The sequence below is a fragment of the Pseudomassariella vexata genome, assembly GCF_002105095.1.
Source record: "Pseudomassariella vexata strain CBS 129021 chromosome Unknown BCR38scaffold_5, whole genome shotgun sequence".
In the NCBI taxonomy this organism is placed as follows: Eukaryota; Fungi; Ascomycota; class Sordariomycetes; order Amphisphaeriales; family Pseudomassariaceae; genus Pseudomassariella; species Pseudomassariella vexata.
Window position 1 is genome coordinate 2,932,617 of NW_024467960.1, and position 22,979 is coordinate 2,955,595.

At 52.2% G+C, this 22,979-nt stretch overlaps 4 protein-coding genes across 4 annotated transcripts; 2 read left to right on the forward strand and 2 right to left on the reverse strand.

Moving 5' to 3' along the window:
• Positions 1-4,756: 4,756 nt before the first annotated feature.
• BCR38DRAFT_338747 (fatty acid desaturase-domain-containing protein) lies at positions 4,757-6,208 on the forward strand (the record flags this gene model as incomplete). Its single annotated transcript, XM_040855641.1, has 2 exons — positions 4,757-5,732; positions 5,793-6,208. 2 exons carry the CDS (start codon positions 4,757-4,759, stop codon positions 6,206-6,208), a joined length of 1,392 nt encoding a protein of 463 aa, XP_040717579.1.
• A 760-nt stretch (positions 6,209-6,968) lies between these two features.
• On the reverse strand, positions 6,969-8,859 carry BCR38DRAFT_430849 (microbial aspartic proteinase). The gene is made up of 2 exons (XM_040860063.1): positions 7,900-8,859; positions 6,969-7,800 (listed from the first exon to the last, which is right to left on the reverse strand). Exons 1-2 carry the CDS (start codon positions 8,635-8,637, stop codon positions 7,297-7,299), a joined length of 1,242 nt encoding a protein of 413 aa, XP_040717580.1. The 5' UTR covers positions 8,638-8,859; the 3' UTR covers positions 6,969-7,296.
• A 6,340-nt stretch (positions 8,860-15,199) lies between these two features.
• BCR38DRAFT_430851 (uncharacterized protein) lies at positions 15,200-16,446 on the forward strand. The gene has a single exon (XM_040860064.1). The coding sequence runs from the start codon at positions 15,269-15,271 to the stop codon at positions 16,403-16,405; it is 1,137 nt and encodes a 378-aa protein (XP_040717581.1). The 5' UTR covers positions 15,200-15,268; the 3' UTR covers positions 16,406-16,446.
• Positions 16,447-17,530: 1,084 nt separating this feature from the next.
• On the reverse strand, positions 17,531-21,287 carry BCR38DRAFT_484234 (uncharacterized protein; the record flags this gene model as incomplete). Its single annotated transcript, XM_040863726.1, has 2 exons — positions 17,531-18,672; positions 18,776-21,287. 2 exons carry the CDS (start codon positions 21,285-21,287, stop codon positions 17,531-17,533), a joined length of 3,654 nt encoding a protein of 1,217 aa, XP_040717582.1.
• Between the last annotated feature and the right edge of the window lie 1,692 nt (positions 21,288-22,979).

A 22,979-nucleotide genomic window follows, 5' to 3' on the forward strand; every position in this document is an offset into this window, starting at 1 on the left:
TAGATCTCAGCACTCATTGATGGACACCGGGGTAGCTACATCCTTATCACCGTCTAACTAGCCATGCACCAATAGATGTCGAATATCACGTGTGTCCAATCGAGTAGTCAGCAGTGCGTAAGATTGTATATAAATGAGGTGTGTTCTTGTCTGTCTGTCTTCTTGTCAGGGTACGGCCTGGACCGAAGGCGATAGTACAGAGTGAAGGGGAGAAATAGGCGTGTCCCCCTGGTGGTCACCTGGTGTTCACTGGTGGTCACTTGGTGATGGCAGGTAGGGGTGTCCACAGTCGTTTATTGATCTCTCCCCTCTCTATCTTCCTCCGTCTCGACTCCTTACTTATAGCCAGCCGAGGTTCTCTGTTGGATTCTGGATGTTTGCTTCCGCATGTCTGTGTTCCTCCGACTTCGGCCAACATCTTGGATAGCGGCTCTTTATCTGCAACCAAGCGATTCCCTATCCGCTGCAAACGGCTTCAACAGCTCTCATTCGCCACAAGCGGCTCTCTAGCCGCCACAAACGACTTCCTTCCTGGTGGAAGCCGGCCCGCCTCGGATGACACTTGTGGCTCTGACACTTCTGTTCTCGCGAACTCCCGTTGCTCTGCCTTTTATAGATGCTTTAGAACATGTCGGTAACTTTGGTGTTACTTTTGAGAAGAGGGGTTCCTTTCGCCTTCTGAACTTTAAGTGACAATAGTCTTCTCTAGTGCCATATTATTTCTGAACCTAGGAACCAGGTGCCCTATCTGACAATAGATGATGGCCATGAAGACTTACCATTGAACAACAATCTCAGAATTTGATAAAACTACTCGGAACATCTAGACGAAGGTAGAAATAACGGACAGAACCACGAGCAACATATTTAGCTCAGTGACAGCCGAGGGGACAGCCGAGGGGACAGCCGAGGGGACCTGTGCAATGCCCTCCCACTCACCCCATTCTTTTATAAGTCGACCCCGTGCGAGAATTTTCCCCGGAAGACCAACAACAGTGCGAGACTCGACCACGCACGCATACGAGTATTTTTACTTACTTGGTTGTGTCCGCCATCACTTAGTAGAAGTCTGTCGTGAACGGCAACATTTGATCCCGTTTTCATCTTCACTCACAGGATGGGCCGGCAGCATCTCTACATGATGTCAGGCCGAAGTCGCGGAATGCACACTGCTAACTTTTGGTCGATGTGAACTCAGTCCATTCAGGAGGGGTTTGACGGTCTACAAATCTTTATTCATAAATTACAACGACAACTTTGCAAGTTACATGTTATCGCAATCACCACAATGCATGTTGAGGAGTTACTCAAGCCGTCCGAAATACTCTCGTATTATACCTGTATTTTTAGTAGACTGACGGTTAGAACAAAGCTTCTTCTAGTAGGCGTAGAAGTAACTATAGCGCTTTAGGAAGCGTATAGTCTGTTTAGTACTAACTGTAGGTAGTAGTAGATTTAATGAAACCTGAATCCTCTGACTTAGGATGGTGTTTATAGCGTTAGTCACAAACTCGACGCGAACCGTGCAATTAATCCTATTAAGCCGGTTAATGTAATTATAGAGTGCCTTTTCTTTAGACTAGTAAGTAAATTTTGAAGCACTCCTCGTAGTTGAATAGGAACGGCTTGCTAGACGCGGTATTATAAGGTCTCGCGTAGGACGCCGAATTTACACGTAACTTACTCGAAACTTTCCTTAGGGGGCTCGTTTATTTATCTCGCACGGCGTCCTATATTTATGAATCTGTTACGACCGAAAAAAGGAAGTTAACTTAGTAAAGATTTAGTGGGTTGAAGACGAATTAATTGAGAAATTAGCTAATTCAGTGTCCTAGCTAACTCGGTGTAATAAGTGGGGTGTAGCACGAGTAGTGCTTCTAGGGATATATTAACCACGTTGAAACCCAACATGTAGGGTGCTTAACTTCTTTAAAAGAGTGTCGACGAATATGAATATGTCTCTGATTAACTTCAGCTGTTTGAGACTCATCGACTATGTATGACATGCAAATAGCAAGTGGATGTTGAATTGTTTGGGAGAGGAGTTGTATTTGGTCTAGCAGTACGACGTGCAAGGCTGATTGATACTAGGCGGCCATGAAGCTTGATACACAAAAGTACTGGATGACCTCAGCATCTGTATGTGACTGGCAGGCGGTTGAAACTATCGCTACCTAGCGGCTGTTGAGTAAGGCGCAAGTTGAATTTTTCGCGGAATTTGGCTTTCCTACGCTGAAATCGAATGTTGTACAGAGTACAACGCGGCATATTGAGCACGAACACGTCAGAAGGCTCCTCGTAGTCTGTAGTGTAGTACAAAATGATGGCAAGTGAGATGCATGCATGGAAAAGTGGAGCGGCCCAAGGCTTTATTGGGCTTGCACGAGGTCCATTGGGAATTGCGAACAGTGCTGTGGTCGACGGGTAATACTCAATGAGGCAATTGGACTTTCGAATTCAAGATCATGCAGCACCAGTTGTGCGTTGCACTGCGAGAAACCATGGTAGACCTGACCAAGGACAACGAAGACATTGCAGTAGATCGATGATTTGAGATTGGTCCGTCGGTGTAGTGTAGATGATGAAACTGACCAATCAAATCAATTCCAGATGTCGCTTTGTGAGATCTCGTTAGCGACACTTGTCGGGTTGCCACATGTGGGAATTGCCCCCCCAGGCGATTGGCACATGCTACATCAGCAGGGATCAGCCGGGATCAGCCCAACCCAACAATTGACAACGTCCCCAACAGAAAATTTGAAAAGGCGGAGAACCCCTGAAGTCGCCGTGTTGGTGACTAGGATTTGGGATAATCTCGACCCTGGACCCTGCATGCCACGGTTCAAGATTTCAGGGGTTCAGATCGTTGGCGCTTTGAGGAAGCTTGAGGCTCTGACGTCGATTGTATTTTGATGTAAATTTTTTTTTTCAGGTTGTTATTGATGGAGTGGCAAATCTCTGAAATGCTGCTGTAAACTAGACGGATGAAGAGAGACAGCTCGTCTCTTAATGACAAACAATCATTCGATGCAGTGTTCCGTTGAATTTGCACTTGGCGATCGGTGGCGGGCTAGCGATGGACATTGAACTGGAATCCAACCCCACGCGTTTGATTACCGCACGATAAGACGGCGGGACTGTGGGAGGTGCGAGGAGGGGTAATTGACTTCGTCGAATGTCTGGAAACACATTTCAGGACATCCATCCTATGATCCGCGACAATCAGATGAACAGAGCGTTCTGAATAAGGTACAATTGGCTCGAGCGGTTCCGTTCGCTGAATGCGGTTCGAAAACGTTCAATATTGCTCTGCAGATGACGAAGTAGATGTCCAACTATATAAGGTCCACCAGCATACGCAACCGTTCCAATCAATGAGGACTAGACGTGTACGAAGGGACCGAGGGGCATATTGCATGTTCCTCCCGAGAGAGGCCATGTCGAATCAAGTTCTGCCGAGGTAATGCTTTCACATGAGATAACGTTAATAATCTCAAGTTAGGTGCTTCTCAGATTGACACGCCAAGAATGTCTGTCAATCTAGGTGCCAGGTGACGCTTGTCAGAGACACCGTCAGCTCACCGAGAGGCAAGTTTGGCGCCATCAGATATGGAAAAGGTGCAGGTGATGTTCAAGATGTTCGTGGTGACGGACTGGGCCGTTGCATGTGGGGTTGGCTATGAAGTTAAGTGACCGGTGGAAAGGTTGGCTCAGACTTTAGGCGGTGTGACCTCGAAAGCAGGAAGAAAAGACGAAGCAAAACCTAGGTCTGACACATGCAGTCAACCAATTTTGAACTTTGACTTGCTTCATCCTCGGGAAGGTGGAGTTTGCTGGAAGAAACTCGGAGCCGGGAGTAGCAAGGCGTTTTCAAGCAGTGCGCTGTACTTAGTACGTACCCACCCTTCATTGGCTAAGTAATCCCTGGCGATCCCTGACAAGACAGCCAAACCCTATCGAACACCACTCGAAACTTGCCCAATCCAGCCTGGAGTGGACTTATCGAGGGGCACACGGGTCATTTTCAAGCATTTTCACAAGGGAATTCTTCGCTTTTGCCATCTGGCCCCGGCCTGCCCCAGATGTCTTGTCGCATCTCGGGGGTGATCGCCGCAACTGTTGCATTGCTTATGGCGGTGTCTCGATTTTTGCTTGGCGGGCGCAGCTGCTTTTCATCTTGCCATTGATTGAAGCTGGCTCCTGCTCTGTACCACTGCAAAGTACGTACTCCATAGTGTCTTCGCATAAAACGAGGGCGGGTCAAACATTCAACATCTAAAGTTTTCCTCGATAAAAGGAAAGACGGCACTCAACCTCAGCACTCCTGGTTTTTCCTGCCTTTTCTTCCCCTCTTCAACTCTTGACAACCTCTTCGGTTCTGTTCATCTTCGTGTCCGGTGGTCCAGTGGGCTTGTTGGCTCAAACTGCACTTGAGGAGTTTCCTGCATCCCGCCCAGGCTTGCACGCCAAGTTCCATACTTGTCCCAACAAATCGTCGACTTCCAAACTTGCGACAACTGTCCTTCTTATCCCATACCAGTTCCTCATCCTGCACACAGGCCACTGTCCACGCATCCACAGTCGTCATACACTTAATCGGCGTTCGACATCTTTCTCGTCTGAGACGCAACCGACAAGACATTCTTCCCCCACAATCCTGGAAGTTGCCAGCAGCAGCAGCAGCAGCAGCAACAACATCATCATGCCTTCAACAACGGCAACCGCACCGCGACAGAACCCTGCCTTCCGCCGCACCATGACTTCGACGACGGTCGACTCGGACTCTTCGCCCTCGACCAGGATGGGGTCCCCCATCGACTCGCCCAGGCATTCTGCCTCTTCTACCTCGCTCTCGTCCATGTCGTCCATGGGCGAAAAGGCGTCGTCGTCGCACGGCAAGCTCATCGACACGTACGGCAACGAGTTTGTCGTGCCCGACTATACCATCAAGGACATCCACGACGCCATTCCCAAGCACTGCTTTGAGCGTTCGGCGGCCAAAGGGTTGTACTATGTCTTCCGTGATATCGCCTGCCTGGCCACCACCTTCTACCTGTTCCACACGTACCTAACGCCCGAGAACGTGCCTTCGACCACTGCTCGCGGTGCCCTCTGGGGCCTGTATACGGTCCTGCAGGGTCTCTTCGGCACCGGTATGTGGGTGCTGGCACACGAATGTGGCCACCAGGCCTTCAGCCCCTCCAAAGTTTTGAACGACACGGTCGGCTGGGTCCTGCACTCGTCTCTGTTGGTGCCTTACTTCAGCTGGAAGATCTCGCACGGTAAGCACCACAAGGCGACGGGCAACATGCACCGCGACATGGTGTTCGTGCCTAAGACGCGAGAGGAACGCGCCAGCCGCATCGGCAGGCTAGCTCACGAGCTCAACGAGCTCGGTGAGGAGACACCCATTGCCACGTTGATTCACCTCATTGGACAGCAGCTGATCGGCTGGCCTTACTACCTTACTGGCAACATCACGGGCCACAACTACCACGAAAAGCAGCGCGAGGGCCGCGGCAAGGGCAAGACCAACGGCCTCTTCCGCGGTGTCAACCACTTCAATCCCTCTAGTCCCCTGTACGAAGCCAAGGACGCCAAGCTGATCTTGTTGAGTGACTTGGGCGTCGGCCTGACGGCCACGGCCTTGTTCTTCTTGACCAAGTCTTTCGGCTTCAGCAACATGCTCGTCTGGTACTTCCTGCCGTACCTGTGGGTCAACCACTGGCTGGGTAAGTTGTGCCACATACTATGACGTTCCGTCGTGTAACAATGATTGACGTTTTATCCAGTTGCCATCACTTTCCTACAGCACACCGACCCGACCCTGCCGCATTACGAGCCCGAGTCGTGGAACTACGTCCGCGGTGCCGCCGCCACTATTGATCGCGAGTTTGGTTTCATCGGCCGCCAGTTGCTACACGGCATCATCGAGACGCACGTCCTGCACCACTACGTGTCCACGATCCCATTCTACAACGCCGACGAGGCCTCGGATGCCATCAAGAAGGTCATGGGCCGCCACTACCGCTCGGATACCAGGGATGGTTCCATCGGATTCATCAAGGCCCTGTGGCGATCGGCGCGCATGTGCCAATGGGTCGAGCCTAGCGAGGGGGCTGAGGGAGAGGGCAAGGGCGTGCTATTCTTCCGAAATGCGAACGGCATTGGCACGGAACCTCTGAAGCTTGCTCCCCCCAAGGTATGAGTATCGGTTTGGGTTGAATGGTGGATCAGGTGCAGGTTCATGGACATGTATATACTAGAATGGCTTCCCGCCCGTCAGCTTACTGCGGTCTGATAAAGAACACGAAGATTTAGAAGGTAGAGGCATAGACTGACGATAGAGCAAATTTTATTGCGATAGCCTCGACTTGGGTTCCTGTTTGATTCTCGTGTCCCATATGTAGCATCGGCAAATCCGTCTTTGAAGCAACGATGTAGGCAATGCATGAGTGATGCCCCGACATGCATATCAGGCAAGCGTCAGAAGCGTCAGGAAACATTCAGGCGGTTCGTCCATTGCCCCACCGCAGACGAATTCGTACGGCAGTACTGTCTATTTATGTAGAAAAATACTTTATAAGCTTGCTCACCTGTAGACTTGAAGGGTGAACACACGGCATGATTAGGTGCGGCACATGCGGGGAAATGGGGAGGCATACGGCGTTGGTCCCAAAGCGGCACAGCGGAGTCTATAAATGAATAGATATTTAGCTGATTGCCAATGGCAAGAGCCCGGAACGAACCCGAGAATATATGGTGAAATTGTGTGGAATGTTGCCTGTCTCGTGCACGAAAGTAAGTGCCAATAAGCAACGGCAACAACCCTCCAAAACGACGGATTCATTCGCGAATGCCGGCATGGCTCGAATTGCCGAAGCGACGGAAATTCAAAGTGGAGTTACCCCGGATATGCCGGGAAGGGGTGCGTGCGTAGCATCGCTTGATAATCTATAGGTATTCTCATCACAGCATTCGCTGTGAAGATATAATGTTGTACGGTTTCGAGCATTGGAAGCGGTCATCTCCCGAAAAAAAGCCCCCGAGCGTGATGGGTTGGTTTTTTGAGTTACAGTGCTGTAAAAACTCGGTGACTGGACGATGTTGCGATTCAGAGGTATCATAGATACCATCCTCAGACATTAAACCACCCCTACATTCCACATACCCGGTTCGATATCTTATTTGTAACAAGCTTTCAAGTCACTTGAAGGGAAATCTCCGAGATAGTTAGGGTGAAAGAATACTATGTGCTGACATGAGCTCCCGAGGAGCCACGGTAGAAGATCAACACTAAGTCGGCTTAGAAGCAAATCCTAAGCGCGGCGCGTTCGACCCATCGAAGACGACATAGGCCGCCTTCAGCGCCACGTCCCCAAAAATGGTGAAGCCAATGCCCGAGTTGGACTGCACACCCCCGAAGCACGTCGACGAGCCCTCCGACACGGGGGCGTAGTTGATGTGCCTTGCAGGAACCACAATGCTCGCATCAGCTTCGCCTGTACTAGCAATCTTGAAGGTAAAGTCGGGCAGGTTGACGTCACAGTCGAAGGTATATCCGCCGTACGTGTTCGAGTTATACGCCCCTGAGACTTGTTCATAGTACGACTGGACAATACTCTGGTCGAGTAGCAGGAGCGAGGTCCCCGTGTCGACTATGCCGGTAATATGGTCGTTTGACTCATCATCGCCGATGGAGTAGCCCGACGCGGTGAATTCCCAGAATCCGTTGCTGGTGTCGACAGCGGTGTATGTCATGGGCCCGCTGAATTTGGACGTGTCGATGTAGCCAAAGTCGTAAGTGCCGGCTGGATTTGCTTTGGTTACCTTTTTTTTTCGTTCAGGGTCTAAAACCAGGGAGATAGGATGATATAACTTACTCGTGTTACTCTTCAGATCAGCCGCAAATATCGGACTAGCCAGCGAGGATTTAACATTTTCGAAAAAGGTCCGTTGTTTGTTCGGCTGCACCGAATTCAACGAGCCGAAGGCCAACCCGACGAGCCCATCACTGCTCGTATCCTCGACAAAGTCGTCTGAAAGTTGGCTGGCCGTTTCTACGGCCTGCTGATCGTACGAGATACCAGCCAAATTCACCACGTCGTTATATACGTCGCCAGAAGCACTGTTACAGTTTTGACTGAGGATGCCACTGCCGCAGTCGCCGTACTGCACCGACCAGTTGTAGCCCGTCAGCTGCCGCGACGTGGTGCTGGCACCCGGATTATACACGTTGTGGCCCGCCGATTCAGTCGTCGACAGCTGGTTGCTGAAGACCCAGAGGTCGGCTGACCCCGTGTCGATGTTCAGGGTGAAGTTCTGCGACGGCGTGCCGATGAGGAACGGGACCAAATACTCTGAGTCATACTGCTCAGGGGAAGCTACTAGGCTGCCCGCAATAACATCCCGTTTTGCGGGGAGGGATGCTACATCGACGGCGTTGGCGAGGGCTTCAGGGATAGGGACGCCGTATTTGCGATAGGCGTGGGCTAGAGCGCGGGCGCCGCTTTTTATGTGTTTGGGGTTGCGGACCTGGTGAAGGGTGAAGGCATGCTTTTCATTCAAGGGGGACGAAGCCAGGGTCAAAGGCACGGCCAGGGACAAGATGATGACGGTGACGTCTGGGGAGCGCATCTTGATCCTATTGCACCAGGCCTTGGGAATAATAAAACAGCTGGGGCTGACTGGGGCTGAGACGAGGGAGACGGAAAGCGATAGAATCTTGGTCGGATAACTTGTCTGCTATGATGGCCCAATTTGAACCACAATGCTCCTTCCAAACAAGGTGCAACAATAATTTTGATTGGAACTCAATATAGGCCAGTCCATAGTGTTTTAGCGCGCACTTCAATCCCCAAGGTTCCTTTCGCACCTTGTCCGTCAGTATCCTACGAGGAAACTATCAGGGATGTAATAGAGCTTTCCACGGGTCATGTGCAGGTGCTGCAATGTGTCACTTCGTGATTACTATGTAGCAATCTCGCGCAGTAGTAAGGAAAACGTGCAAGAGTACAGGTGGTATAAGGGTACATTGGATCTTTGTCTGAAATGTTCGAGAGTTAAGGTGGTTGAGTCAAATCAAAACAGTCACACACTTGTCATTCCGCCTGCGCGTCGTTTATTGGCCCGAGAACCATCGACCTCGTTCGGCGACGGAACCTACGTCACCTCAACCTCTTGATCTGCATTGAAATCGACGACGTACTTCCTCTTGCCATGAATTGAGTTTTCGTGATCTCGTCCAAATTACAAAGATACCGAGCGGAAATTTGACCCGGCCATCCATCTTGTTGATGATATGGCAAGCCCCCAGCTCCTGGACATAGACTGAGTGCGACAGAGTAGAGCAGAAGGAATAGCCCTTTCAAATCTTCAATTTAGCCTTCCCCGCCGACCGATCGAGCGTGTCCACCGTTGGTCTAGTGTCGTAGATGAATGAACTCCGAATGGAGATGGAGAATGCCAACAGAGGCAATTTTGACTGTCCATACTTCGTGTTGACATCTCCGCCGTATTGGCCCAGATCCAGACCAGATTAGCGTTATGAGTGGCGACTATGGAGAAGAAGGCGGGAAAGCCTACGACGCAACGGTTGATCTTGTCGACCAAATTGGTCCCGGCAGATCGATAGAAGGCAAGGTAGTGGTGGACTTCCTCTTCAGTCTCTTCGTTCTGGATGGCACCGAATAGATGGCGCAGAGCCAGGTCACTGGTGACGTCTGTACCGCCATCGACAAGCATGAGCTTCGGCGCAGGCACCCTCGGGAGCTCGAGGCCAACTCCGCTGATGACTCTTTCTCCGTCTCCGTCCCCGTCTCACATGAGGACGGGTACACACGACCAAGCCTTCATCATTTTCGGGGGAGGCATTCTCAGGGGAGGGAGGTGAGCTGAAATTAAAGGGTCTGGAGAAGGAAGGAAAACAGGACGTGGAATGAAATCGCCAAACCGACTTCGAGGAGTCGAGAACTTCTCTTGCCGGTATAGTGAGGCTTGTATTCCTCTTGGATATTTTTGCTCGTAAAAGATGAATGTACGACAAGATGGATCTCCGTACACTGTTTACGGTTTTTTCCTCCGTAAAAGCCAGCAAGTCTTCGCAAAATTGTGCCAAGGATGGCCGTACCTTGAGAAGTCTTTTGGAAAATGATAGTCGACACTTATTGCAATCAGAGACAACCTCGACAACGCCCGAAGGACAAGGGTCGGAAACCACAGGGGTCACCATGGTGATAATCGATGATGGACCAGTTGCGTAATGTGCCGTATGCTTGGTGGTGGTGTGGCATGGGAATCTTGTAAGTCTTTATAAATTTCCGTGTCATCTCACGTTAGCAACCCTTCAACTTCCAAGGCACCTTCAAGCTCCAGGGTGCCAATGTGCAACTCGAATAATCCCAGTAGCCACCGGTTGTCTCTGGAAGCGGTCCAAGTATGAGAATAACGAGTCAAAGATGCCAGCCAAAGAATTCCGTATGCCGCCCCACAGCGGCACGGTATTCAGGTAGCCTTCCGTCGCCCATGGAAGCGGGACCACGTTTCTTTCAAATAAACCTCACGGGCAGTCTCAGGAGCACTATCGAGAGGCTTGGAAGGCCATTTTCGTGGATAATATAGGAGGAACAAGGACTGTGTAGATCGAACCCATGCATACAAACCTCCCACGCAGTTAGAGACGCATGATGGCAGCCCTCAACCAGATGGAGACTCTGTGCGAGAGCGAAGACTGGATCAAGCGGCTTGAGGACAAGTTGCCCGAGACTTCCACTGATTTGGTCGAGGCTCGAGCAGAGCCCCAAAATTTCACGAAGAACCAGCTTCGAGACAAGATGATGGTGCTTTGCATGGACCTCAGCCGTAACGTCAAGCTAAACAGCGGCGAGATGGAGTAAGTGTACCATTCCATCTCGACCGTGCTGGGGAAGCGGTGCCCGTGGCTCGTGTGGCTCTCTTGGCTAACGGCGAAAGGCCCGGTGCAGGCAAAGTGGTGGGCCTTTCGCAAAGCTGATGATCCTTCCCTTCTCAACACCTTAACCGCTCGAACCTATGGTGATGTTGACGTCTACCCATCGGCTCTACGGAAGGTTTAAGAGCTCCTATGTCCATTCAACGGAGCGCTTGTCGGCCGAAGAGTCTTCTACAAGACATGATGTTTTACTTCCGCCAAAATCACATCCACGTCCATGCCATCACCTTTCAACAACGAGGAGCGATTTCTTCAGAGCTTCGAGGACTGACGCCACAGCACATAGCCTCTGCCACTAAGAGTTGTCTCTAAGTGGTAGTTCAGGGGAGTCAGGGAGAGGACCGGACCCGTGCGATCGAGCGAGTCCCTTTTGATTGAAGCCTTGCTGGGTTGAAGATTGGGGAGTTACCATTTCGGGGACGGCTATCAGCTGGGCAGGCATGGAAACAAGAACGCGGGAAACGGGTACAGGAGTAATTGTCAGTAATTAATCGAATGCGCCAAGCAGCGTCGTTGCTCCTTCGAGGTTTCAAAATTCATGATGCAGTAACCAGCACCACATATCGGCGTATCCTCCAGATTTTCCATGATGGCGAATGGCTCAACCCGCAGGTAGAGCCAATGCAGAGGCTGTCGTAAGGAGGCCGTTGCGTCGTATGCGCCTCAGCAGATAGATGGCGCTTTTCACGAGAGATGAGTTCAGGCACGGTACCAATTACGAGAGACAGTGCGAGAAACTGCAAGATCAAAACATCAACGACGTTGATAGGAAGCCTGGTGAAGGTTTGACGTTGTTTAATTCCAGCAACCTAGTCAATTGCATGTCGTTTGTGCTTCGCTTACATCTTTGAAGCTCTGAGCTGTCACATCGGAATTATGAATTCAGTGCTTACCCGACAGGGTGTATATGGGTGGATGGCCTACATGGGCGTTGAGACTATCCCATACCTACCCGAACCTAGTTTGTGCATTAGTTGCCGGGTAGCCCTTGCATACGGCATCGGGCCATAATTGTAGTAGTAGGGAATAGGGAGCAAGGTAGAGAAGTTGGAAATTGCGTGAGAGATCATTCTTCACGGTGGTGGCATTGGCAGAGAAGTCAAATGAGGTTTCTGAGCATGTAACGGACGGAACGGTAACGCGTTTCTCAAGTCTGACGGCATAGAACATGGAAAAAAGCATGTTCAGCATGTCATGTCGGATAGAGCAATTGGACAGGGGCCGTCTCATTTATTTGTTTCTTCTTTTCGTCCGTTTGCCATTGTCCACTTGGCTCCCCTGCTAACAATGCGCAAACAGATATATCGTATCTTGGCATACTTCTGAGCAATCAGCAATTCTTCAAACGCAGCCTGGACGTGCCTCGGCATAGATAAAGGTAACTTGTGCAGGTTGGCGATGAGTGAATCAAAATTTCCAAAGCCAGGGTACCATCCTAGGTGTACGAGAGCGAACGTGCAGTAAACTTAGCGTAGGCTGTACGAATTCAGGGTACTGCGTGCTTCGTGGTAGGTAGCTGCTTCATCGACGCGATTTCCACTTCCTTCCAAGTAGGGTAAGTTTAGCTCGCTGAGTCGTTCAAGCTTTGCAGTGGTGGAAATTTGATAGAGGTCACGGAACGCGCTGGGTGGTGGGGTCGTCATGTCGTTCTCACCAACGTCTCACGGGTGCGCGCACCCAAGCTGCCTTCCTGTTATTCGGTTTCTTGTTCTTCCCCAAACTTCTGGTAGATGCAGCTCCCAGATGCATTGCGCCCACAGCTTTGGACGGTGGACCTTCCTTTATTCATCACGCCAGCCGTCTGGGCAACGCTCGTCCCGACCAGCGCAGCTCCCATCGCAACCGTCGCACCTATGGTGTCTTGTCACTCTCACTGCGTTCAGAACGGTTTCATGTCTTCCTTACGGTCCGGCCCAATTTAATGTTCATTAATAGTCCAACGTTCCTGAGCAACTCGTCGCAGCATCACCGCTATGCCAGTCCAGAAGGGAGAGCGCGTCGCCGCCGACGTGCTGCTCTTTCCGTATACAGTCTTGCACAACAGAAAGTCTAAGCCCGTCGCCGATTTTCGCCTCAGCCTGAAATACGGCGCCACGTACGGCGACTTGGCCAGTGCTGCTATCACCAGATACTTCCAAACTTCGCCCGAGCACATCGAGACTGCGGAGGTTGACCTCGTCTTCGATCACGAGTACCGCGCGTTGGACTTGCAGAAACAGGTCGAACTGGTGCGTACCCAGCGCCCTTTAAAGCTCGTTTTGGCGAGACCTCCACCTTCTCAACCTAGCACAGGAGCCGGCTTTTCCAAACCTACTCCTTCGCAAGCTTCTTCAAGCCAGGCCAAGAAGCCCACAAAGCAGAAGAGGCAGGGTTGCCAGCCAAGCGATGACGAGGGGGAATTCGTTCCCGACCCTGAGCCCAAGGTGACTTGGACACCCCAGGTCACATCCAAGAGCCAGGTCAAAGTCACGCCTAAGAGCCAGTCCAGACCCAAGTCTAAGCCCACACCCGAGGATGTGCTCATTGAATTATCTTCCGACGTAGGCATAGGTTCTCGCTCTCATAGTTCCAAGTTCTATATAATAACCAGAGATACAGGGTGAGGATGAGGACGAGGAGGGGAAAGAGGAACGGCCTCCAGAATTGCCGAAGCCTCCGCCGTCGCGCATGCGTTTTGCTATCAAGACCAAACCGCCAGGGCACAGGACAGCACCGCCCGGTACGCCAGCAATTGGGGTATACACCCCTGCCAAGAATGCTCCGTCCAAAACACAAGGCCAGAAGTCCGTTCTCGAGAAAATGCGGGAACACAGCACGCGGGTACCTCCGGCTTCGAACCTCCAATCCAAGCCGGTCATCAAGAACATCACGACAGCCAAGAAGGAGCCGGCTTCCAAGTCGGTACCACGAACGCCAGTGACTTGCAGCACAGTGACCAGGAATCAGGCGGCCAAGCGCGATCCTTACGACTTGGTTTCCGACGCCGAAGGAGTCCGTGCCACTCCCAGAAAACTCTTTTCTACAGCGGCAAAGAGCCCTCGAACCCCGGCTATGATACCTTCACATGCTAAGATCATTACCATCCCATCAGGCGAAGATTCAGAGGACTCTACGCCGGAATACTCCGATGACGATGTTGGCTCGCTTCAAGACCCCTTTGTCACAACCCGAGTTCAGGACAACTCTCGAAGCACAGTTCAGGGCAAAGCTAAGGGCACAGCTCAAAGTTCAGATCCTGAGGTATCTATACCAGAAAGCTCCGACGATGTGTGCTCCCCCCCAAACCCCTTGGTCGCGGCCCCGGATACATCTCAGGGCAAGCGCTCATCGTTCCACAAAGTCAACGGCCATCTGAACATCGTCAACAAAGATCAGATAACCTCTGAAGCGCCCGCCAAACCTGTTTACATGATTTCCACTTCACAAGGATCCGTCCCAACTTACCACAAGGGAACTGTTTATCGCTCCAATCTTAGTTCGCAGTCCTCAGTGAACCTACAGGAAGCTAAAACAGCTTTGATCAAACCATCTAGTTCAGTGACAAGCTCTAGCTCTGGCGCTGGTATTGGCTCTGGCTCTGGACCTAGGACACCCAAACGACGTCCTATGCCAACGACATGTTTCAAGCCCATCAACACTCTCCAGCGCGATTACCGCACCCAGCCGGAAAGTAAGCCACCAGTGGAGTTTGGACCTGCATACTCGCAACGAGTCCGTCACGTGTTCATGGACGATCCCGAGCCTGGCTGCTCCGACCCCGACCCGGCCCCTTCGGCAGCTGACGTCCCCTCGCTAGTTGACGATTCAAGCGATACGGAGCTCTCGGCCGAGATGCGTGCAGCGCTACGCAGTGCGGCCATCCCTTTACCGGCAGAGTTTGAGGAGTGCCAGAAGCGCTATCCAGCCAACTTCTGCGCCATTCGGGACGGTGCTTTCGTGGCCGACGGTCCCTGGGAAGGTCTCATCATCGAAGGCCCTGACAAGGGTAAGTACATGCCCGGCTGCGTTGCACCATCACGTCCCATGATCTCGAAGTGGAAGCAGAAGAAGAGAGCCCTACCTGTTGAATGGTATGACGACCAGTCGTCCCATGAAAGTGAGGCCGATGATAGGGCAAGCCAGAGCGAGGTCGACATTAAGGTCACCAAGGGTGAGGACGAAGTTGAGGCAAATAACCAGGTGCCTACTTCCGATGACTCGGATGGGACGTCGGTGCTGATCACAAGACAGTTGACGCAGGAGACGCCGCCAAAGGCATCATGTCAGCCAACGCCCCCTTCTAACCAAGAACTAGGCATTATGCTCAATTCGACACGCTCCTCGCCAAAAGCCGTCTCCATCAGCAGCTCCGAATCCAGCTCGGGAATTGCCGCGCGTCTTCCGAACTGTGGCACACCGAAGGCACCCGGACCTTCCACCAGGCAATGCAGTGATGACTTCGTTGACACCGACTTGGAGGTTACGCCTAGGTTCGAGCGCGCCATGTCCCAGGTCGAGACCCCCAGTACGCGATCCAAACTCTCAGCCCAGAAGCAAAGAGATGAAGATTTGGCTCTCCCAATAAAGACATTCAGCGAAATCAACGCTACTATGACGGATGGACCATCCCAGGACCCTGCTATCAACTACATGCTGAAGGCGTCACCAGCGCTTCTTAAAGATCCCATCGAGGTCTCGACGGAGTCAATACTTGTTAAGGATGAGAAGAGCATGGAGAGAGCTCGGAGCTTCCTCAAGCGAAAAGCCACACCTGTTGCGCCAAAGCCAGATGAATCTCGGAAGAAAGTAAAGCAGGATCTGAGGCTGCCCGACTATGAGGAGTCGACGGTGGAGGCAGCAAAGGACCGCCAGTCTACCAACGCGGAACCGTGGCCACAAAATACCCAGGGTGACCACCAATCTTCATCTTCTAGTGTGCAGCAGGAGACACGGAAGACCAAAACGACCAAAAAGGAAAAGGCTACTGAGTTGGCGCCTCTATCACTGGCCACTGCTAGAGTGACTGACCACAAGTGTAAGTGTAAGAAGGGGCTGGACGACAACGGAAGTGGCAGCAAGGAGGGCCGAAAGCGACCGAACCTGAAGATATCGCCGCACGAACCATCAACAGAATCTGTCCATCCTGCTAGTGCAGCCACTGCGACGCCGGAAAAAGCGATCCCCAGCCTGGGCGTCCAACGCTACTGCTTACATATGACTCATGTTGCCCGCCCTACCAGTGCAGCCACCGCAACGGCAAATGAGGCGGTGTCCAGCTTAGGAAACCTTGGGAGCCAAGGTATGAGCAAGGCAGACAAGAAGAAACAGAAGAAACAGCGGAGAAAGGAGCGTCGAGCGAGCAAACAAGGGCGTGTATCAGAGCTGAGCAGTCTCTTCCCTTCGAGCAGTCCGGTGCCCAGCAGTCCCGTTCCGGAAAGGAAGAATGGCAGGACTTGATATAAAGGAAAGAAGGGAAAGAAATAAGGTGTGAAAAGGACACCAAAAGGATTGTGATACCCAGTGCTATATGGCGTGGCGGAGACAGCATGCAAACTGGACTAGGCAATTGCATATTTTGCTCGTTTTGCAGGATATTACCCGGTGACTGTTGGTTCAAGAACCATGGATGAGAAAGCCTATGACTGAGACGCTTATGTGCGCATGCAAGGGTATTCCAGACCAGCGTCATTGAGTCTTGAATCGAAGACAAATTTTGCAGTGAATTCGTTTGACGTGTGCATACCGCTATGGCCATGGACCGACTTGAATGTTTCAACCTACTTCAGCTTCTGAAATCGGCTTAATGCTGTAAAGACAGCTGAGCTCCAAGCAGAAAACAGTGAATTGAGCAGTACGACACGAAAGCTTTTCTGTTGCCATTTTGTTCAACTGGTATCAATCTTGTTGTCTCCGACGAGGATACTGTGCAGCCAGTGCTATACTTTCTCTACGCGTTGGATTACCTACGTAATTACGAGGGAATATTATATTGCTTACGACGATAAACGAATCCGAACTTCGATACTGCAATGCCCAACTCATGGGCTTTGCTGGAAACCGCCAATATCTAGGTGCGATACAGTCTCAAAAGACTGAATTTACTTACTACGTATACTTGTTTTGTTACGATATTACCGAAGTACTACCGGCACCGTATATGTGTGTGTATCCTGGTCGATCTATCGCACTGGACTCATGTCACGAATGTCAAGTTCATTGAATTCGTGCCAAGTCAGCTGTGTGGTCAGATCTGTTGATTCATGGATTGATTCATGATAAGTCTAGGTTTCTATGTAACGCGGTAACAGCGTTGGCTTTATTTCCACTTTTGTGGGGCCTAGGGCCACACTTGTGGGGCTTAGGGCAAGCCACACTTAGATCCACATGTGTGCCATATTGATTTCGTCCTGGTTTCTACTAGCCAAATAAGGTGTGGTAGGTCGTAGTGTAGTACGAGAAAGCAGATCACGAGTCAAGAGTTACGATTCTCAACACGTAATACCATCCATTTAAATGCCTACTCAGCCGCGATATCCTGAGCCCACTCACATTACTACAGATGCGACCACACTACTAGCCCCCTTACGGCCTCATCGGTTCAAAATACTCCTTGAATCGGACAGCATCCTGCAGACCCAGATCGTAGATGATCTCCGAGCATATGACGAGCAGGTTTGGGAACCGTCGGGTCCAGTACCCTAGGTAGTCCTCGTAAGTGATACCGACGCTCTTCTTAAGCGCGTCCGTCATGTCCTCACGGTGGTTCCATTTGTTGCGTAGCGCTCGCAGCAGGTCCAGAAGCCGAGAGCCCGTATACTTGCGCTGCTTGCCGAGGCTGTCGACAAATTCCTTAGTCAGCACCTTGAGGAAGTCGCCGTGCGTCACGACGCGCGCGTAGCTCTCTAAGGTTTGCAGAGCTTCCGACGGTGGGTCGCGTTGTTCTTTCTCGAAATGGTCCGAGATGTCGCAGAGGAACGTAAGACGCTTCTTGGGGCCCCAAAAGAAGGGGTGCGCCATGACCTCGACTGTGGTGGGCCGACTACGGGGATCCAGGGACAGCATAGAGCGGATCAGGTCTTTGGCTTCAAAGGCAAAGTCGCCCAGCACGTCGAGTGGCTCTAGATTTGACTGGCCCTTCCGAATGTTGACCTCGCGCATGTAACGGTCGCCGCAGTCAAAGGGGTGGAGGCCTTTGGTGAGCACATAGAAGAACACAAGACCGAGACTGAAGATGTCAATGGCTCGAGTGGCGCGGCGGTTGGGCATGACATCCGAGCTGACTAGCTGACTTGACTCGCTGTGGCTGTGGCTGCTGGCCATCGAGGTCGACATGTCGCGGGCGTCATCGTCAAGCAGCAGTTCAGGTGCACGCCAGCCCGACGTTCCAGCAGCGTGGGCCGTGGTAGCACCAAACGACGATTGGATACCGTCGAGCTTCTTGCAAAGCCCAAAGTCGGACACCACAAGCCGTGGCTTGCCTTCCTTGGTCATGGTGACGAGGATGTTCTGCGGCTTCAAATCTCGGTGCACGATGCGCAGGCTGTGCAGATGACTCAACCCATTAGCAATTTGAAGGAGGACATTGGGAATGTCCCGCTCTCCAGCCTGCGCGAGACTCCGGTGCATGTGAGGTTTCTCCACGATATCCGAGAGAGATGCATCGCAACGCTCCAGGGCGATGTACAAGAAGGTGCGATCTTCATGTAGGGCGAAATATTGGATAACTGGTAACTTTTAGCACGTACGACCTGGCTAAGTTTTTCACAGTTGGGGAAAAGGGGTGGGGGAAAAGGGGTGGAGGAGCGGATGGGGGTTATATTGGCCTACCATTTTGATGAGTGTCACTCTCCAAAAGGAGCTTCGTCTCTTGCGAGGCGATGTCATAGAATGCTCCAAGCATACGTTTGACCGCGACAGATCGCCCGTGAAACTTGCCTGAGAAGACAAGCGTACCGTTGCTCCCTGTCCCAAGCTGTTCGTCGGTATTGACCTGGAGACCATTGATAACAAAACCCGAGCTCAAATCTTCCGGATCACCTGGGATCGTCTTCACATTGGGCTGAAGCCCTGGCTCTTTGCCTAGATTCATGATCTTGATAATCTGATCCGAGCTCGGGCCGTCGTCGGAAGGTGTCACTTTGTCATCTTGGGATTGTGACGGGTCTTGTTTGCTCTTCTTTTTGTGCTTCTTGCCGCCTCGGGTACCTCGTTTCCGGGGCATTTTGTCCTTTTTCTCCGGGGAGTCGATGCCAACGACCTGTGGCTCTGCAGTTGGCAGCTCTATTCGAGCAGCCTCCTCTGCAGCAGCAACAGCGGGTGTCTGCTTGTCAGCAACAGGATCCTCCAGTGAAAGACCCGGGACATTGTTGACGATAGCCTCGTCCGCGGCAGATCCCAAGTCCCCACGCATGGGAGAGGCATCATTGACCTTATTGAGCAAAGGCGGGCGCAGAGATGGACTCAAGCCCGATGAGATGCCACGACCCGTAGCTTGTTGGCCGGCCTTCAAGGCCTTCAAATAGTAGATAAGCCCGGCAGCCAGCATGACATAAAAGACGGGATTAAAGAAGAATTCCTTGACGTAGGCGGCCGTCGTTTCAGGAAGTGTCAAGACTTTCTCGACGATGCTCAAGTCATACTCGGCATTGAGCACCAGGGCCTGGACCGAGTCGTTCTCGTCATCATCGGTATCCGACATGGGTAGGCCCAAGAGGGGGAGCATTGGTGGCAATTGCGTGCCGTAAAGATGGTCTACATCTTCGGGCACATTGCCCAGAACGTGGTTCCCGGCGAGAACGCGGCCAACGTAAGCCTCGTCGGAGATCCTATCACCATCCCAAGAGATACGGTCTCTGCTGACTTGGGCCGCTGGTGCGTCAACCATGAGGGGGTACGAGAGACCGGACATGGCATACCAGCTGCCAGACCATGTCTGGTTGAGAAAGATGCTGGAGCTTCGACTTCGGGCCTGCGCACTGTCTGAAAATGGCGGCGTGGGTTGGGGCAGGAGAACCAGCTCAGGATTACTGCCCTTGGGAACATCACGCGGCCGTCGCACGTCGAAGACACGAGCAACCGGGACGGACAAGCGTAGGGCTTTACCCGGGTACCCATCCATTTCGCTACTGAGCGCGTACAGCGTGCCGTCGTGGCGACTAGTGTAGTACTCGCTCAGCTGGGTTTTCTGGTACTGCTGGTGCAGGTCGCTGTCGAAGGTGTTGGGGGCCCACTCTCGATACTTCAGTGTGGCTAGCAGTCTGCCGTCATCTTCGCGATGGATGCTGACCGTGTACTCGGTGCGGACCAGAGCGATGGTGCCGGTGTTGCTGCATTCCCCGTTGTCCATGTCCACCAGATCGTTGGGGCGGGAGCAAGTCTGATCGACGGCATGGCCCATCTGGCCCCCGAACCACTTCTTGATGCGCCCTGTGGCGGCATCGACGGTGACCACCTCGGTCTTTTTATCCCCGGTGTAGACCACCGGGGGGTCCGTCTGGGCCCGCCCACTCAACTCTTCGACGATTTTCTTCATAGTCCAGCCAGTGCTCGTCAACCCGGCCCCGACTCCCGACGACTTGTAGACATAGACTGGCCCGTCCTGCGTAGGCTCGACAGCCCAGATGTAATCGTGGATGGGATGGTAATCGTCGTCGCCCGAGGACTTGTTGGGGCGGTTGTGGATGGTCTCGACAGCGGGGTACTCAGAGTCGAGCCTCCAGCGTTCCTCGCCCGACTCTTTGTTGACGGCGTAAATATGTCCATCGACGGTCGCCAGAAGAACAAAGTCTTCCACTTCCCATCTCTCCAGACTCCGCGCAGATTGCGGCGAGGACAGCCCAGCACCTGCGAGAACGCTGGACAGCTGTCGTGGAGATTTGGGGGCTCGAACGGAGTGGTGCTCCAGAGCCACAGTTGCGAGGGCGCTCGCATCGTAAGGTTCGGTGTTTGTATTTTTGTGATCTTTGTGGTGGTTTGGTCGGCTGCGGAACTGGTTGCTGTTGCCATCATGGTTGCGGATGGTGGTGACGGCGTTCTGCAGGCCGTCAATGGAATCAAACGTCGACTTGCGGGCGGTTGAGGTCTGAGAAATGGTGGCCGGAAGCTTCCCTATAACGCGCTCGCTCTCAAAGGGCGACTCTTGGTGCCCTTGCAGGTCGTCATCCTGTTTGCGTAGTATGTTGGCGACGGGCGGCTGTTGGTGTCGGAGCGAGTGCTGCGGCTGAGCATCGGCGAGCGGGAGCCATGACGTGAGCAAGAGGCCGGCCAGGGTCAGGAAGACCTTGGAGTTCCGCTGCTGTTCAGCGACTAGCCGTCCCTCGCCAGGAGGCCGTCGCAACATTCTGGGGCCTTCAACGTCGTGAAAGGGGCCGTTGGTGGAGGATCACATCGATGGCGCAACCGGCCGTCGCGTCCGATTGCCAGATGCCAGTAAGGACGATGGTGCACTGCCGACAAGATGTCGATGCCAATGGAAGCAAAGACGAACGATTGATTCGGCAGTTGTTAGTGCCGACGCAGGCTTAACGGCGATGGTGAATGATGCGGGCAGTTGGCAGCCCTTCGGGAGGATGGACTCGGAAAGGTGGGCTTGGGAAAAGGATGGTGGCGTGACGAAATCGAAGAGCAAGCCGACCTGACGATGCAGGGGAACTGTATAGGTATCCCGTCGAAAAGCAACAGAGCCTGTGTTGATGCCGCTAGCGGTCTGCGGCCTGGGTGGAATGGAGACAATGTCGTGCTGTTGCTGCTTAGGCTCGATAATGGAGATGGGACAATTGAATTTGATTCCACTTTGACCAAGTTGCTTGTGCTTCTTTTCTTCTTGTGCTTCTAAAGTTATGGAGGAGGGGTGGGTCTTTTCGGCTCCACGTGTTCCACTTCGTCGCGGCACCACGGGTACCTACCTGTACTGGCTATTCCAGATCTCCCAGGGTGCTAGAGCGCCACTGAATACTCGTGCTGAAGTGCGACGTACTTGGACCAGCGGATGATGCCAGTGCTGCGTTAGCCGGATTGGTAAAGTCCAGAAACCACAATAGCGACAGCTGGCAGATGATCAAACCGAGCATATAGATGAGGGATGAAAAGAGGAAAGAAAGCCCGGTGAAATGGCAGAGGATTATGTGGAGGAGTCTTCTTCTCTCGGCTGGCTGGTGGGATCGAGTGCTCGGCTATTGGACAACGCGAGCCCTTTGGTGGCTGACGCCAGATGCAAAGCCCCCAGAAACATTGATTTATTGATCGATCGATCGATTGATAGGTAGATGAATTGAGCGCCCTTATAATGCGTGAAGAAGTCGGCAGTCTCTATTCAGGCATGGTCCGTCAGCTTATTGTTATCCATCGTAAACGCACTCTGCAACCAACGTGCCGCAATCCACGCCAGCAAGCAACATCGAGTAGCTTTCAACTTTTCCACCGATATAGGTATTTGTGGGACTTTCAGACCTCGATCGACACACAAAAGTCGATTGACAGGGTTTAGGTGCAAACAATGTAACGGGGGGATGCGACTTTGCGTCAGTTGCTATTCTCAGCAGAGCAGGTTCGTTGTACTTCTCAAGTGCTTCCGGTTGGTTTGTCCGCGCTACAGCTGTCAAGTCTGTCTCGCCTTTGAACCCTGGAAAATCAGATTCCAAAATTCATCCCGTAGGGCCGGGAAGCGGATGTGGCCCAAGCTCTAACAAGGGATACATTTTCTGATGCCTAGGCCCTACGCAGTACTGTACTTTGTAGATCAGATCGAGGGCCTCTTGCTAGTCTCCAGGTTAAGCACTTATTGTTGTTCTCCAAGGTTGATTTCAAGCTAGAACAATCAGCATTCATACTGGCTTGGCCACGGGCGCCTCAGAATACTGCTCTTGTAATGCGATGAAGGGTCAAGGGATAGGGGAGTTGCGTGGGCCCGAGCTGTCGGCCACCCGCCGAGTAAGCACAATGCCAATCGATAACTTACATATAACAATGTAACCAACCCTTCGTACTTGTGAAGCAACAATTGACTTGGTGTGCATCTTGCATAACTTGAGAT

Bases quoted from the DNA above. Each gene is read 5' to 3' on its own strand.
- BCR38DRAFT_430849 (XM_040860063.1), bottom strand. From the start codon at position 8,637: ATGCGCTCCCCAGACGTCACCGTCATCATCTTGTCCCTGGCCGTGCCT. The intron at 7,801-7,899 runs CTGAAGAGTAAC...GCCGGCACTTAC, and splicing joins GTCCGATATTTGCGGCTGAT to GACTTTGGCTACATCGACAC.
- BCR38DRAFT_430851 (XM_040860064.1), top strand. From the start codon at position 15,269: ATGCTCAATTCGACACGCTCCTCGCCAAAAGCCGTCTCCATCAGCAGC.